The 17332-nt window shown below is 39.7% G+C and overlaps 1 protein-coding gene across 3 annotated transcripts in view; it reads right to left on the reverse strand.

The window, feature by feature from the left end:
- Positions 1-5301: 5301 nt before the first annotated feature.
- The window catches only part of pex14 (peroxisomal biogenesis factor 14), a 234945-nt gene continuing 222914 nt past the window's right edge, over positions 5302-17332 (reverse strand). For 2 of the 3 annotated variants that reach the window (XM_072586070.1, XM_072586068.1), the window contains 2 exons: positions 9629-9720; positions 5302-6014 (listed from right to left, as the gene is read on the reverse strand). In XM_072586070.1, the coding sequence (XP_072442171.1) occupies positions 5576-6014; positions 9629-9720 (531 nt within the window). In that variant the 3' untranslated portion in view covers positions 5302-5575. The remainder of the gene's footprint in view (positions 6015-9628; positions 9721-17332) is intronic. The other variant, XM_072586069.1, reaches the window with a different exon arrangement.

A 17332-nucleotide genomic window follows, 5' to 3' on the forward strand; every position in this document is an offset into this window, starting at 1 on the left:
GATTCAGAGATAATATTTCAGTTCTGTAACAGAAATGAAAGTCAAATTGTAAAAATTCCTCTTTTTTTTATGACTTTAGCTAGTTGGAGCAATGAGTGTGAAAAATGTACTTTGGATTATTTATATATTTAAGACTTCTCATATCTCTATATCCAGACATTATCTGAACCAGACCCTCACTTCCTTTGTTTCAGCTACTTATTTGTCCTAGATTCTTTTTATTGTTAATATAATGAACTGAGCCTAGAGATTAGGCTACATTTAGAATACTGTGTACAGTTCTGGTCACCACATCACCAAAAGGATGTGGACACTTTGGAGAGGGTGTAGAGAAGGTTTACGAGGGTGTTGCCTGGTATGGAAGGTGCTAGCTAAGAAGAAAAGTTGAGTAGGTTAGGTCTATTTTCATTAGAAAAAAAGGAGATTGAGGGGGGACCTGATTGAGGTTTACAAAATCATGAAGGGTATAGACAGGGCGGATAGAGACAAGCGTTTTCCCAGGGTGAAGGATTCAATAACGAGAGGTCACGCTTTCAAGATGAGAGAGGTGCAAAGTTTAAGGGGGATACACGCAGCAAGTACTTCACACAGAGAGTGGTGGGCGTTTGGAACGCGTTTCCAGCATAGGTGGTAGAGGCAGACATGGTACATTCATTTAAGATGTGTCTAAATAAATGCATGAGTAGATGGGGAGTAGAGGGATACAGATGCTTAGGACTTGACCGACAGGTTTAGATATTACATTTTGATTGGCTCAGGCTTGGAGGGCCGAAGGGCCTGCTTCTGGGCTGTAAACTTTCTTTGTTCTTTATTAATGGTGACAGAAATGTGTCCATATTGTGGGAGACTTTGGCATAGAGGCAATGTCACTGAGCTAGTAATCCATGTGATTTACAGCAATGTGATTTGCTCTTACCTACCCTCTGAAGTGACTGAAGTGAAGCAATCCATTCAGTTCAAGGACAATTAGGGATGGGCAACAAAGGCTGGCCTAGTCCACATCCCATAAAACAATAAGATAGTCACGTCTGAGGTGTTTACATATGCAAGTATACTGACTGAAGGCAGCCTCTTATCAGGGTCCAACTGTGTAAAGACAATAAACTTTTGATTTTCTCTGCCACCACCTCAAACTGACATTCCCCAGTGAGTGGGCATGTTGGGCCAAAAAGGTATCAATGTTAGCAATTTTTGACGAATTTGTAGCTCAGGCTGATGATAAGTATGGTGACAAAACATCTGAAAACAATCCTTCAAGCTCAGCAAGCTAACTTACATACTTCAAGTATCTATGTGTAGGCAAATACATGGAAGCTCAATTTTAATAAGGGAATAACGATTAAAAGATTACTCACCACTTACTGAAAATTCACATGGATACCGGGGCTGCCTTTAAGGCAACACCATTCAGTAATTTAAGACTAATTGAAAGGGCCTTGATGGTACCTTCTTTTACCATTGCAGCAGATGCCCAGGAGCTGTGTATGAAGTCCCCTAGTCTGAACAGTCCATTTCCTATTTGTAGATTACCCTTGTCAGAAGAATGGCAAGGGTACCGGCTGGTAGGGTCATCTAACCCAACTGACTATGCATTCCTGGTACAATTCCAGGTCTTTTCTGCTCACATTTAACACCATTAATATCAAAAGGTCTTTTTTGGGGCCTAAATTGCTGCAAGTTCAAAGCTTAACTTTCAATTCCCTTTCAAGCAATTCACACCACTGCTGTATCCTTTAGATTTGATATTATCAAATGTTAGCTCTTTCCCACACAATTCCACATGTGACTCACACATATAGTCACACCATTCTATCCCCAGTCTGGTCTACCATTTACCCATGAACAAAAATTTGTTGGGAGGACAATGTTGAAGAAAGAAACATCTTCATAATCCTAAAATACCTCAATAGGCTTTAAAATCAATTAAGGATGTGATATCACTGGACTAGCAATCCAGATGCTCAGATTAATGTGCCGGGAACAAGTGTTCAAATCTCACCATGACAGATGGCAAATTTAAAATCTGGAATTAAAACTTAGTTTAATGGTGACCATGTTACATCTTTGATTGTCCTAAAACCCCATCTTGTTCACTACTGTTCTTTAGGAAGGAAACTTATTGTCCTTACCTGATCTAGCCTCCAGACAACAGCAGATCTGCAACAATATGGTAGACTCTTAATTGACCTCTAAAATATCCTAGAAAGCCAATTGGTTTCAAGGGAAACTGGGAATAGGCATCAAGTATTGGTCTTGTCATTGATGCCCAAATCCTATACAAGAATATTGGAAAAAAAAATGTTAAAACATAGTTACTGCCAGAATATAAGAAACACAATCTCCACACAAGATTGCAATAGTGGTAAGGCAATGATATTGATATTTCTAGAGGGATAAACATTGGTCAGGGTGTTGGCACAACGCTGAACAATGTGAGGGTCTCCTTTACAGTTACAAGGTGGCACAGTGGTTAGCACTGCTGTCTCACAGCGCCAGAGACCCAGGTTCAATTCCCACCTCAGGCGACTGACTGTGTGGAGTTTGCACATTCTCCTCGTGCCTGCGTGGGTTTACTCTAGGTGGTCCGGTTTCCGCCCACAGTCCAAAACAAAATGTGCAGGTTAGGTGAATTGGCCATGCTAAATTGCCCGTAGTGTTAGGTGAAGGGATAAATGTAGGGGAATGGGTCTGGGTGGGTTGCGCTTCAGCGGGTCGGTGTGGACTTGTTGGGCTGAAGGGCCTGTTTCCACACTAAGTAATCTTAAAAAAAAGGCCTTGGTTAAATATCGTCTTCAAAAGATGGCACCTTCAACAGTGCAGCACTCTCCAAGTACTGCATCTGTGCCAACTGATGTACTCAAATCTCTGGTTTGATACATGAACACATGACTGCCTGATCAGAAATGAGACTTAACTCAAAGCTGACACACCCACTAGGCTGTGGTTCCAATAAAGAAGACCCAAGATTCAAATCCCACTTGACCCAGAAAGTGTTGTGACATGTCGGAACAGGTTGATTAAAAATATTGATATAGAGCAGGTTATCAGAAAGCTAAAAGTAATTTAGGCTTGACATTTTTTTTGGAAAAGAAGAAACAAGGTCAATTCAAGTAAACCGCTCACTAGGGTCCAGGGCGATGGCATCAAGGACACAAATGATAAATGAGTGTAGGAAAGCAAGTCAAATGTTCTGTAAAACAGAAAAATGGTGGACCAAATATTAATGAGTTTTGTGGCAAAGAAGAAACAATGGAATAGTAAAGAAGTTGAGGTCAAGACCAAAGGGAAAAGGTGGATCTGCTGAGCCTGACAGGATGGAATAAAGAAGATTGAGAAAAACGTTACGTAGACCATGAACACCAACAACAGGTTGGGCTGAATGAGCTTATTTTGTGCTATAACATCCACACAACAGCCTCTTCCCACTGCCAAAAGAAAATCTAGTTTTCGGAGATCTTAATACACCTGGTATTGCAGTTTAATGAAATCAAATCGCCTATGGTTAAATTCGATACGCTGAACTTCTGTCATTTTTTTTGGGCTCCAGGCAAATCATTTATTGTGTGCAGCATTTGTCCCAAATTCCTAGAAGTCACGTACAATCTAAATTACTGCCTGCAATCTGCAGTTTGGAACACTAAGTTGGAAGTGTTGGTTTCTGAATGTAGTTGAATGGTACTAAATCACCAGCCCATCTAAATCACTTATCCTCATGATGTTGTTTCATTGTGCTTTACCAAAACAACTCTGGAAAAGACAGCTACACCTCCAGATCAGTCTTAAACCACGTTTTATTATTCACTGCCTTGATCTGGAAGTTTATTTTTAATGTTCGTCACGGTATTTAATCTAATGTCAATAGACCATCTGAGCCTGTGTTAGTTAAGTAAACAAATAGGAATTCCTCCCATCAGAAAGGTCAGGGATGTTTTCATCATCAAATTTACCGGTGATGTAACTTCAACACAAATGCAAAACTGTATAATTTGAATGTTTGATTAAAATAATTACCACTGAAATAATTACTCAGCAATCACAGAACTCCAGGCAAAATATGGTGGCTCACAATGTTTGAAAATAAACACCTTCCTGCTTTAAAGGCATCACAATGATATTTGGGCCAGGGAAGTTGTGTGGGATAGTGGGGGTGGGTAAATTATAAAAAGATGGCAAAATTAAGGTTTACGAATTACAAAAACGACGTATGAAATTTATTTTTATTTATAACCCCCTCATTCTTGCCCCAAATATCCATGCCATGGTTCTATTCCACCCTAGTACTGTATATTAAATAACTAAAGATAGAAAGGTTGCCTCCATCGTAAGCTGTATTTCATAAGTAATGAATATATGAATCAAACCACTTCATGTGCTTTGCTATAGAGTTTAATTTAAACATCACAAATGCATCTCTGACAAACACGACCTCATTCTCCACTATCACCATTCTTTTGCCTGTTACGTTAAAAACTTTTCGTCGAATCAAAACAAATTAAAACAAAGGTGCTTAAAATGTGATAAGAGTGATGTCGCTTTTCTAAGCGAACCCCAGCCTCACACAAAGCACATGAGATACCAGCATTTTTCCAACTGGACTGCTGAAAGACTCTAAATTAATTAGGAACTGCATTCAAAGAGAGGGGGGCAATGCCTGATGATTATATCATATCTAACCGTCACTCAAGTCACAAGTTAAAACTATACTGCTATCTAGAAATGAAATTAAACAGATTCATTTCATGGAATTCCTCTAAGAGCTAACAGAGGCATCTTCTGAATCCAGGATTTGCCATGATGGTCTTACTGTCCAGCACGTTGACACTCAATGTGACATTGCTGCTCCTCCTAACATTCAGATTATACAAATAACCGTCAAGGTTTTCTGAACTCAAATTATAAGGTAGCTTGAATACCATTTTGCCCAATGAAAGACAATCAACTTTATTACAGTCCCATTCTTCAGGTCTATCCCACTCTGAGATTACATGTACTGCAATTAGAGTTGAACCCAAATGCAAAGATGTTCTGATGCAAACATAAAACTTCAATGCACCATTTCCATTTACTCCTATTGTACACTAATTGTTCAAACACAAATTTATTTTTCCAAGTCACATCCTTAGAAGGCTTCAACTGTACCGGGTCTTCGAGACGCTTCTCGTAGCTGACACCCAGGAAAATGCTGCTTCTGCCACTACTTCTTCACATAAAAGGCGGGACTGATCCCCAATTGATTAATTGGTTGATTCTGGATCACACTGATAGATGACTGAGTGCTGACAGAACACATCACAAGCATGGTTTGGGATTTACAGAGTCTTTAATCCTTGACCAGGTTGATTACAGTGAGCATTTTGACTTCTTCTCCCACAAGGCAATTTACTCTTTGCATGTCGTCACACCAAAACGTACCTGGGTGTAACTAGCCACACATATTCACCTGGAGTTTACATGTGCTGCAGCGTAATTTGCTGGATTGCAAAAATCCAACACTCAGGATGCAATAAGCAAATATTTACAGTCAATTAATGGAATTAAGGGCTTTCTGTTTGTGGAGGCCAATCACATTTATGAATTAGTCAATGTCATTTTCATTACTAGCACCTTCTGGACGGCGTAGTTTATCCACTTGCTCATTTATCTGTCCATCCCCACCCCGTCTATCCTCTGTCTGTACATTCAGACAATCCTCCTCATCCACACGACTGACATCATCATCTTCATCCTCATCTTCATTCTCCTGTTTTTTATCTTCTTCGCCTTGGACTTCCATCCTCACCTGGGATTTAACGTCAACATTGCTGCTGTTAATGACATGGCCACTGAGACTGCCCCCTTCAGGGCTATGGTTCTCTGTGGCTGGAGAAGACGAAGCAGATTCAATACTGACCGGTGAGATGTCACTACTGCTGTTGTTGTGATTGGCCATGACTGAGGTGGCTATTGTCGATGGCTTGACAGGAATCTGCCAAGCGGGTATCTTTGGAGCAGAAGGTGAAGATGGGAACTGTCGCCTGCAACCAAATTACAAGAATATGAGTGTTAGTAATCAGGAGCTAAGTCTCAGCAAAGTCCACTGGGAATAACTCATCAGCTGCAAACTAGTGAGACTTTCGTAGACTACAAAACCATCAAATGCATGAGCGGAAGCACATCTTTCAACCCATCGAGTCTGTTCCACCATTCAATGAGATCATGGCTGATCTGATAATCCTCAACTCCACTTTTCTGCCCTTTCCCCATTACCCTGACTACAATTCTAAGGGGCTAAGTTTTTTTCGCCTAAAGAGGAAATTATTTTCTTTCTCCATGGGGAGTCTATAAACTTTAAATAAGATACTGCATCATTATCTGATTTTAAGAACAGCGCATTCTGAAATTTGTTTATTTCAAGCTCATTAGAGAACCTCTGCATTCAATTATGATGTTGATGATCTTTCATTAATCACAAACTCTATCTTACATTGACAAACAATGGCCAGGACTTTTCTGTAGCAATATCACCACTCTGGTGTCTTCACATTTTACACACTGCTGCAGTCAGAGATACACTGCACCTCTACAGGCTGCACTATTAGTCCTCACTGCCAGACTGTCATTGAAACGTCTGAAAAATGTGAACTTGCTAAACCTTGCCAACAAAGTTTTCATACCAAGCTCTGTCGAAAAGGCAATATAGCACATTTAATAACTTAGTGAATTTATAATGGTGTCTGGTTCTGTAAAAACATAATTTTGTAATGTGAAATCTCATTCACTCAGAGGAAAATTATGGTTGTAGACTTCAGACTTTATTTAACTTATCTTTTTGTCCTCTCAGACTTTATTTAACTTATCTTTTTGCTCTCACTTAATTCCAGCTCTATGCCCTGATATTCATTCTGCTTCTAGCACATACTTTAAAAATAATTTATACTCTTTGCTTTTTTAGAACTTTCCTGCTTTGTGCTTGAGTGCCTCAGCGAGAAGTCTTTAACCTGAGAGCCTTCCTTCACTTGCATTGCTAACACATGGCTTTGGTCCTCTGTACAAGGCTGATGCTGAAACAGACATTGGACCAATGAAAATCCCTGCTGATAAGCCAGAGAAAAATCTCTGGACAACCCCGGTGAGGTCATAGAGATATACAGCACAGAAACAGACTCTTTGGTCCAACTCGTCCATGCCGACCAGATATCCCAACCCAATCTAGTCCCACCTGCCAGCACTTGGCCCATATCCCTCCAAACCCTTCCTATTCATATACCCATCCAAATGCCTCTTAGATGTTGCAATTGTACCAGCCTCCACCACTTCCTCTGGCAGCTCATTCCATACACATGCTATCCTCTGTGTGAAAAAGTTTCCCCTTAAGTCTCTTTTATATCTTTCCCCTCTCACCCTAAATCTGTGCCCTTTAGTTCTGGATTCCCCCACCCCAGGGAAAAGACTTTGTCTACTTATCCTATCCATGCCCCTCATGATTTTATAAACCTCTAGAAGGTCACCCCTCAGCCTCCGACGCTGCAGGGAAAAAAGCCCTAGCCTATTCAACCTCTCCTTATAGCTCAAATCCTCCAAACCTGGCAACATCCTTGCAAATCTTTTCTGAACCCTTTCAAGTTTCACAACATCTTTTCGATAGGAAGGAGACCAGAACTGCATGCAACATTCCAACATGTGAATCATGAAACACAATCATTTACAAATGGGATAAAAATTACTGTTTTTTAAATTACAGGAGGAGGAATCATTGTATGAGAAGCCTGGAATCTTGCAGGAGTATTTTTGGAGTGAAGTTCTGAATTTTGGATGGGCCTGTCACGCCTTGCAGTGGTTAAGGTCAAAAATCACACAACATCAGGTTATAATCCAACAGGTTTAGTTGAAATCACAAGCTTTCGGAGCAATGCTCCTTGTTAGGTGAAGTGCAAGGGCACACTAACACAGAGTTTATAAGTTTACAAACTTGGTATCGGTATGCCCTCTCACTTCACATGACCAAGGAGCACTGCTCTGAAAGCTTGTGATTTCAAATAAAGCTGTTGGACTATAACCTGGTGTTGTCTGACTTCTGACCTCAAGTCATGTTGTAAAGGATCATATTATAATGCCTGAGTATTATAAGAAATTGGTTGGCATAGGAATTCCTATGGGTCTATTTGCAGGGTAGACTGCGGTCATTGATCCCAAGAAAACAACTAACACTCATTGACAATATAGATGGCAATTCTAAGGAAACTAAAACTATTGCAGTCATACATCAAGGCTTCTCTGATAGCGCCTCACAAACCCATGGTCTCTACAAATAGAGGGAACGAGGCCAGTAGAAGTAAGAGAATCCCAAACACCCCTGACTTGGAAATATGCCATCATCCCTTCATTAGAGCTGTGTCACATGCTGGAACACATTCCCCATAAGCTCTGTGGTGTGCCTACACCCCATGGACTGCAGCAGCTCAAGACTGCTCACCATCACCTTCTCAAGGGCAACCACAGATGAACGATAAGTGTTAGCGGAGTCAGCAATGCCCACATCCCATGAACTTCAAAAAACCTTATTATATTAATTTGGCAGTTTTTTTTTATTGTGCGCCCGCCTGCATTTTGTTGAAAATGTTTCTGGAAAAATGATGTGACAGTCCTGTGGGGATCTCCCATGGCAACAATCTGGGAGAACAATGGTAAAGGTTTTGTTTCCAAGAATCAAAGATGAGGTCATTTCCCAGGAAGGTGTCAGGAGAATACAGATAGCCTAAATAACTAAACATTAGCTTGGGAACAACACCTTTCTCGTATGCGGCATGGTGGCTCAGTGATTAGCACTGCTGCCTCACAGCACCAGGGACCTGGGTTTGATTCCGGCCTCAGGCTACTGTCTGTGTGCACATTCTCGCTGTGACTGTGTGGGTTTCCTTCTGGTGCTCTGGTTTCTTCCCACAATCCAAAGACATGCAGGTCAGGTGAATTGGCCATGGTAAATTACCCATAGTGTTAGGTGCATTAGTCAGAGGTAAATACAGGGTAGGGAAATGGGTCTGGGTAGGTTACTCTTCGGAGGGTCGGTGTGGACTTGTTGGGCCAAATGGCCTGTTTCTATACTGTAGAACAATTAGGTGGTTGTTTTTGACCAGTGCGGTCATGATGGGGCAAACCTTTTTCTGTACTTTAGATCTCCACGATTCCTCATGCCTGAGATCTTGAAGTTTTGACCATCTATCTGCGTGGACCAAGAATTGAACCCGGATCCACTGTTCTCAATAGACCACTGCTTCTTCCCATTTGAAACAAATACAGAAATTGCTGGAAAAGCTCAGCGGATCTGGCAGCATCTGTGGAGAGAAATCAGAGTTAACATTTCGGGACGAGTGAGAACAGAAGGGTCACACGATCTGAAATGTTAATTCTGATTTCTCTCCATAAATGCTGCCAGCCCTGCTGAGCTTTTGCAGCAATTTCTGTTTTCGTTTTGGATTTACAGCATCTGCAGTTTTTTCAGTTTTCTTCTTCCCATTAGACTTTGGGGAAGCTGATCTTAATGATTGTCACTGAGTGGCTTTAAAAAACTTTTAGTGAATGCATTTCTTTTGCACTCAGAGTAAAAGGGTCCTTTCAGACAAATTTCAGCACCGATCTAGGTTACCTTTACCTGCTTAGGAGAAGCCCTTTCAATGAGGTGATTTCAGCTTTCAATTCATTCACATTCTGAGTCTCCAGAAGCCAATTTGTTGAAGAAGCAACCTAAAGAAAGCAGAATAATTGGGTTTAATTTCAAAGGGAAATAAAAAAATTAAGATATATTTTCAACAGAATATGCTATTGGTAGTGTTATATAACTAATATCTTCTTACACAAATCATATTATATTTTTAAATTTTTATGCTATTTATTCACCACCCTTTCCCTATTCTCAACAATGAATACACAAGGTGTTAATCAACCTATAGGTCTCCTGTTACTAATGCTGATCTGACCCCAATTTGAAAAATATTGTCCTAGCCTCAGCCAGTTGGTGGTTATTAGTAGTAAGTCAAGCTCTTGTTTCAATTTTCAGGACCATTGAATGTACATTTTCTCCCAAGAGATAAATAGAAACTATTCAGGCAGCTTCAATGGTTAAGTCTGTGACAAAATAGACTCATAGCTTGTGCTCTGGCAGAAAGCCAGCAGAAGGACATACCCTGTAGATATCACACTTAGGAGAGTGCACTGGTCCAAGGAATGCCCTGTTCTTATTCTTGTTAAAGGCCTTGGCTTTGTTTAAACAGAGAGGAAGTGAGCCCTACTCAGTTATCACTCCACACATGCCTCAGTTGTACACAACGTGATCACAGCATAAACAATAATGAAACATAACAAAAAATTCTGGGGAATGTGGATTTAAGCGATCTTCTTGACAGAAATTTAAAGCATACTTGAGAGCACTGCAAGTATATACATAAAATCCAGAATGTTGTTGAAGTGTAGCACTAATATGGTGATGCACCATCAGAAACAGTGGACAATGGGTGTTGTTGTTGTATTCCTTCTAGCATTGGATCATGCCTTCTTCCTTCGATATATTTTTAGCACCTGTAGGTAAATCTGATCAAGCTTTTTTTTAACCTGTACACAAAGAAGCGCCTTTTTATTTTCTACCTCTGAAGGTGAACCCCTCTGTTAATAAAGGCAAATAGCCAGAAAAGCTCACCTCACCTCGTAATCTGTTAAAATATGAGTGACAGAAAACTCACAAATTCCACTGTTCAAAGAAAATATCATCAATTTATATTTTAACTCTAAAACTGAAGATTAAACAACTACTCACAATTCTAAGCCTGTCTTTCTCTTAACTGCTTAGTAGCTACCTCCAACTCTATAACAATTTACTATTCCAATAACACATTTATTAAAATTACATCAACTTAATTTCAAAACCACACAGCCACTATCATCTTCAGTATCTTTCTTCTTCCGACTGAGGACCTCCCTGGGTCGTCTTCTTTATTTTTATTGCAAGTATGTTTCATATGAAAAGGCACCTTTGATAGAGAGTTTCCTAATTACTTGGAGAGCAAGTTGTTAGCTCTTCATGCCTTTCAGTCTCGACAGCAGTTGCTCTCTTACCAATTTTCAAAATGCCCACATTTTACACCCCCCAACATCGGACCATTTCATCGGTTCGATGTTGGCAAAACAATTAATTCAAACTCAATTGAGTTTTTGCATCCTGGGGCATAATTTAAACTGATTGGTTAAATTCTAATTGCTGTCAAAACAGCAACCAAAATGCAGGATTCATTTAACTGCCAAATGTTACATATTTTCAATTTTCCAGTACAGTTTGGGATTGCCATCTAGTCATACACACAGGTGCTTGTAAGCTCTCAGTTCAGGACAGCATTTACTCTCTCTTAAAGGTATAATACACGCCTTCAAATTTATAACAGTAATAGACAAATATGATGGATATATTATGTATTCTTCAATGTAAAATGTTAAATCATGGCATGTTAAATCATACATGACAGTGGAACATCAAGGAATTAGTACATTACAGACTCAGGTTGCTTATTGGAAGTGGCATCCAGCCATTGAGAAAAAGTATCTGAAAAAGTCCCAAATGGTAACATTTCACTGACATATAGTTTCTTAACTAGGACTATGGTTTCACAGAGACCAGTATTTCACTTGAGTGGGACTGCTCATGTTCAGGTTTGGTTGAAGATTTGCAGGTTATTATCGCACAGCAGCATCACAATAAAGCTAGATCCCAGCTGTTCTCTATTATCTATACAAAGGATTTCTGTCAAAGTCAAAGAACAATAACTTGGGAACATGAACCCTACCAACTCTGAAAATCATTCAGGGAAAAAAAAAACAACACCCGTGCTTTCTGGCCAAATTTTCAGAGAGTATTATGCTGCATTGCTATCACAGCAAACATTAACTAAAAGCAATTTTATGCTAACTTTACATATGAAATGGGCTACGGCGAAATTGACCAAATTAACTCAGTGAATCCTGAGGAGAGAGCTGTATGATGGATGTGGATAGCGACTATCTGAGTTGGTCTGCTGTTACTGGGTCAACAATCATTAGAAGACACTGAATAGAAGTCGCAAACTCTTGCTGTTAATCCTGTTATCCTGGAGCTGAAAATAACTTGTTTCCGGCTGATAACAGATTTCTAGCAATGGGGAAAGGTTAACCATGAGTCCACTTCTGCACCAAACATTGTGAATGATAACTATAGAAGAAAAAGATAGACCAAACTGCACTTATGTAGCACTAATCACGATTTTGGAATGTCTCAAAGCACTTTCTAGCCAATGAAGTACTTTTCAAAGCATTTTCACTATTCTAATGTTGGAAACAGGGCAGGAAATTTGCACAAAACAAACTCCCACAAACAAGATTGTCTTAGAGTGGTTTAAGAGAAATGACACATGCAACTTGCTTTCTCTTTAACCTCTTGTTTTAAGAATTTTCGCAGAATTTACAAAAAAATTACCAAAAAAACCACTATGTTAAGAAAAGATACTCATATTAATCCCAACACTACTTCTGCATGTTATTTTAGTTTATAAAAAACCAAACGGGGAATCAACATTTTTTTTTCAGTTTAAAAAAGGAATTAGGTCATAATGAACAAACGTCAAACCAATTAAAACTGAACTGTCAAAGTAAAATACGGCAGGTGCTGAAAATCTGAAAAAACAAATTGTTGGAAACACTCAAGATGTCAGGCATTCTTTGGGGAGATAGAAAGACGGGGTCAGCCTTACAGGTTCATGACCTTCACTGGCAATTGCTCAGAGACTTGCTTTGACCTAATGAGGGCTGCCCTGCATTTTCCGTCTTGAAAGACTGCGTGCTTTTTTAGTTAATAAAAATACAAAATATATCAGAATTTCTCCTCATCACTAGTTTCATAAAATCTCCAATTCAAAGTGCTAATTCTCGTTATATTATCAATTAAGTAAATAGACCATTTTTATGATTGAACCAATGCTGAAGTTTGGAAGTTGCAACCTCGGCTCAGTGTCTATGGAACAATTGGTTACTTCAGGCCAAGTCTGTGAGACAGGTGTTGCTGTGAAGAGGATTACTTGGGTGATAACACAAGTCCAGGTTACAACCGTATAAACTGCATCACCCCATTATTGTATGAAAAGTATACACTTGTTATCAGCGTGCCCAGGATATCCAAGGTAGAGAATGAAAAATTGCACGATATATATATGCTAGATGTACGATTGGACGAGATAGGAGTAGGACAGTTTATATTTATCAGTTACCTTGAATCATAGAATTCTTACAGTGTGGAAACAGGTCATTCGCCTCATCGCATCCACATCGACCGTCCCCGCTGTAACCCTCATTTCCCATGGCCAATCCACCTAACTTGCACATCTTTGGATTGTAGGAGGGAGCCAGAGCACCCAGGAAGGATGTGCAAACTCCACACAGACAGACACCAAAAGCTAGAATTGAACCTGGGTCCCTGTCACCATGAGGTAGCAGTGCTAACCCACTGAGCCACCGTGCCACCCCAATATGAATGTGTTATGATACAGGTGGGACTTGAACCAGAAGTTTCTGGCCGAAAACATGATCAGTGTTGCACAAGACCCTTCCATTATTCAATTCAACATAAACATGTCTGCACTCTGCAATTTGCGTGATGGTAGCCATACAACTGGGGCTCACCATTTCTATGGGTTCTACAGTTCAAAACACGAGGTTGTGTTTAAATTATAGCTTTGGAACATCTGTCTTTCTATAATTACATCAGACAAGAAAGTACTCTTGAGTCAGTATGGGTTTTTGGAAGGAGAGTGGGAGTTTTTAATCCAAACATCTAACACAGAACCTATCAGCAGAATACAAGGGGAAAATTCACAATATTTGGGTATTGATCAATATATTCCTGGACCATAGCCTTGAATGTGTGCGTAGAGATAAATCGGCCTCATAGGGCTGGGGAGCTGCCAACTGTTATCACTTAAGTAATGTTAACAACCGAACAGTCATAAACCCCTAAGTCTCAACAATAAGTGGTTGCTATAAGAAACATGTGTTGCTAGTCACTCACTGAGCACCTGGAAACAATTCTGCAGTTTTCCACATTGGCTTTGATATAGGGCCCTTATGTTTCCGAAGTAAGTTTGAAATTAATTCTGAGCACTGTAATATGAGCTGCCTATTGTGTTATTTCACCGTTGTTAGAACCTTTGTCTCACACACATTGAAGTTTATGCCAGGTCCAAGATGGATTGTAACACCTGCCAATTTTCAACAGGCTCTGTGAAGGGGAGAGACACCTCCTTCTGTGTCATTTTTTGTAGGTAATGGTTCCTCCACCATTTACCAGAAGAAATGTCTTATTCAAAGCAATTAACCCTGTGCCCTGCTTTTGGATCAGGATAATTTCTGTCCAGAGCAGGTGTTTTGTTAGAATTGCCTCGGACTCTTCAAATATATCAATTTTACTGTAGCATTAGTAAAATAATCCTGCAGTGCTGTGAGTGGGCAGCCAAAATTTAGAGTCTGCGATGAACCAGAACGAGCTTCCCCTTTCTGAATGGAACTCTACACACTAGTCCTCTCAATACTTAAGTAACATTTAATATTGCAATAGGACTCATTATTTTATGTGTCTCTTCTTTCTTTTGACATTTAAAGGCATCACCCAATAGAACACACAAACCCTTTTATACCAAATTTTTAAAAATCAGCTTTGTACCAGTTGTGGATCTACTGTACTTGAAAAATTGTGCAAATGAGCAGCAAGTAATAGGCAAGTCTGAAATGGTGCAAGTTTGGAACTTGGTAATGCACATCTCATATTAGTGGTACACATCAATGCAAGGCCCTAATTTGGCTGTACTAATGATGGCAAAGATATCGATGTTTGCCGCACAGCTCTGGGTGAGAGGCACAGGAAATTTGGAAGGCGTGCTCTGTTCCAAATAACTCAAAGTTGCCCTGAGCCATTCCATGCTCTCTGGAACTTTGTAACTACACTTTCTGACCTCATGTTTAGAAGCAAAGAACTAACACTGATGAGAACTTGGGGCTGTTCATATGTAAATATTTTTCCTACACACTTTCTAGGACAGAGGGGAAACTAGAGTTACTTTGCAAATAAGTAAATGGTCCTGGCCAGTGAGGACACTATTACCATAAATCATTTATTTTTAATAAGGCTATGGGTGGGGGTTTTGACCTTTTAAATCATTGAGACTTTTTAACATTATTGTTTAAAAAAAAGTGCATATATTTATGATCTTTTAAAATGAATATCATTCATTTAGCTTTTGAAAAAAATGTATAAACTTGTATGCGTAATGTACAAAATAATTCTTTCCTTAATTTTTTTGTTCCAATTACTCTTTGATATGAATCAGTTTTGACAGATACTGCAGCAGTTTAGTTTTGAAGTTTCTTTGGGCATTCCTTCCATTCACTGCACCATGAACTCTGCCATTTTTGCTTGCATTAATAAATTCTGCAGAGCCACAATGGTGCAAGCTCACACAGTAAGGGAATCCTCTTCCTTGTGGAGTTTCACCTGTACCAACAATTTGGCTAAGTTTACAATTTACTTCGATGTCAACTGTAAATGGCATTACTACTCATTTGAACACAACCTCCAGGCCATTGAGTATAACTTCAGCATAAAAGAAACATATGAATGCTTATGTTTGAAGTGGGATCTTTGAGGGAGGTTATGCTTGCATGCATCTGGACAATTGGAAGGCTGGCAAGGAACCGATGATGACTTACACCACAACTATAAATTTTTTTTCATATTCAGACCCCCAGTTTTTGGCTTCACTCATTGTTTCTTACTTTCATCACTCACAAGTGGAGAGAAATGTGCAGATTTATAAGTTAACAGACTGTAGCAACACATCAGAGAGAATCTTTGATGCTTTCTGATGGTTTGAAAGGAACTGAATGAATCTTGTGCATGTTCAATTCGGTAGTAACCTCAGCCTCACGAGGCTCTAAAAGTTGATAAAGGCAAACATCATTGGAATAAACTTTGCATTTTCGAACAACATGCGCTAGTTCTCGATATACTTGCCCCATTAAGCAGACATTTTTCTAAGATTTTTCAAGTGTCAACAATTAGAGGTTTCCACTTCTCTAACTAAAATCAGGGAAGCACTTCAACTCTGAATGTTTACTATATATATAGCACAGAAATGTTAGACAGTTTTCTCCAGTTACACATCTGATTTGTTTGAGGGTCCCTTCTACATCCTCATTGTGAAGCTATTTCAGTTCAAAATAGAAAAGGCAGAGAACTTTAATTCAACAATCCACTTTAACAAAAAGCTGCATTTATAGGGAGTCTTTAAAATTTTTTCTTACAATTTTGGGATGATATGGGTGTCACTGGTTGGACCAGCATTGACTGGCCATCCTGAATTGTCCAGAGGACAGGAAGTGTTAACCACATTGCTGTGGATCTGGAGTTACATGTAGGCCAGACCAGGAAAGGACGGCAGATTTTCTTCCTGAAAAGGGCATTAGTGAACTAGATGGGTATTTTTAATGGCAATTGACATGCCTGCCACTCGATAAAAACAATGACTGCAGATGCTGGAAACCAGATTCTGGATTAGAGTGGTGCTGGAAAAGCACATCAGCTCAGGCAGCATCCGAGGAGCAGGAAAATCGACATTTCGGGCAAAAGCCCTTCATGTCTGCCACTAGACTAGCTTTTTAATTCCAGTTTTTAAAACTTCAATTTGAATTTCACCATCTGCCATGGTGGGATTTGAACCCTGATCCCCAGAACATTAGTGGGGTGCTTGATGAATTAGCCCAGCAACATTATCACCACCTCCACAGGAAATATCTCAAGACATTTTACAGCAATATAAGATGACAGAAGTTGCTGTTGAGCTGAAGTAGGATTTAGTATTTGTTATGAATGCAGTTCAGAAAGCAGTTACAACTTGACACACAGGCTAACGATTCATTCAACAGCTTCAGCTGATACAGTGTGAATGGAGACATTGCCATCAGGAGAGGATCTCTCAGGGTGCAGGATGGTGGTGGCGGTGCTGCTGCTAATGGTCTTACTCTGATGTCCACAGTCACAACTGGAGTGGTTTCTCATGTTCCAATTTTAGAGCAAGTGACCAATCCTCGACTGGTTATGGACTACACAGGTTCTGTGTGTTAGACTGATACCAGGACCCTGACTTGGGTCACTTACCAGGTTCTGATGGAAATATGTACAGTCAACCTGGTGGCAAATCACTGACTTCCATTACAGCTAGATTGTTATTGTCATGTGTACTGGAGTACAGGAGTACAGTGGAAAATATACAAAGTCATCATTTCTGGCACA

This window comes from Chiloscyllium punctatum, chromosome 16, assembly GCF_047496795.1.
Source record: "Chiloscyllium punctatum isolate Juve2018m chromosome 16, sChiPun1.3, whole genome shotgun sequence".
In the NCBI taxonomy this organism is placed as follows: domain Eukaryota; kingdom Metazoa; phylum Chordata; class Chondrichthyes; order Orectolobiformes; family Hemiscylliidae; genus Chiloscyllium; species Chiloscyllium punctatum.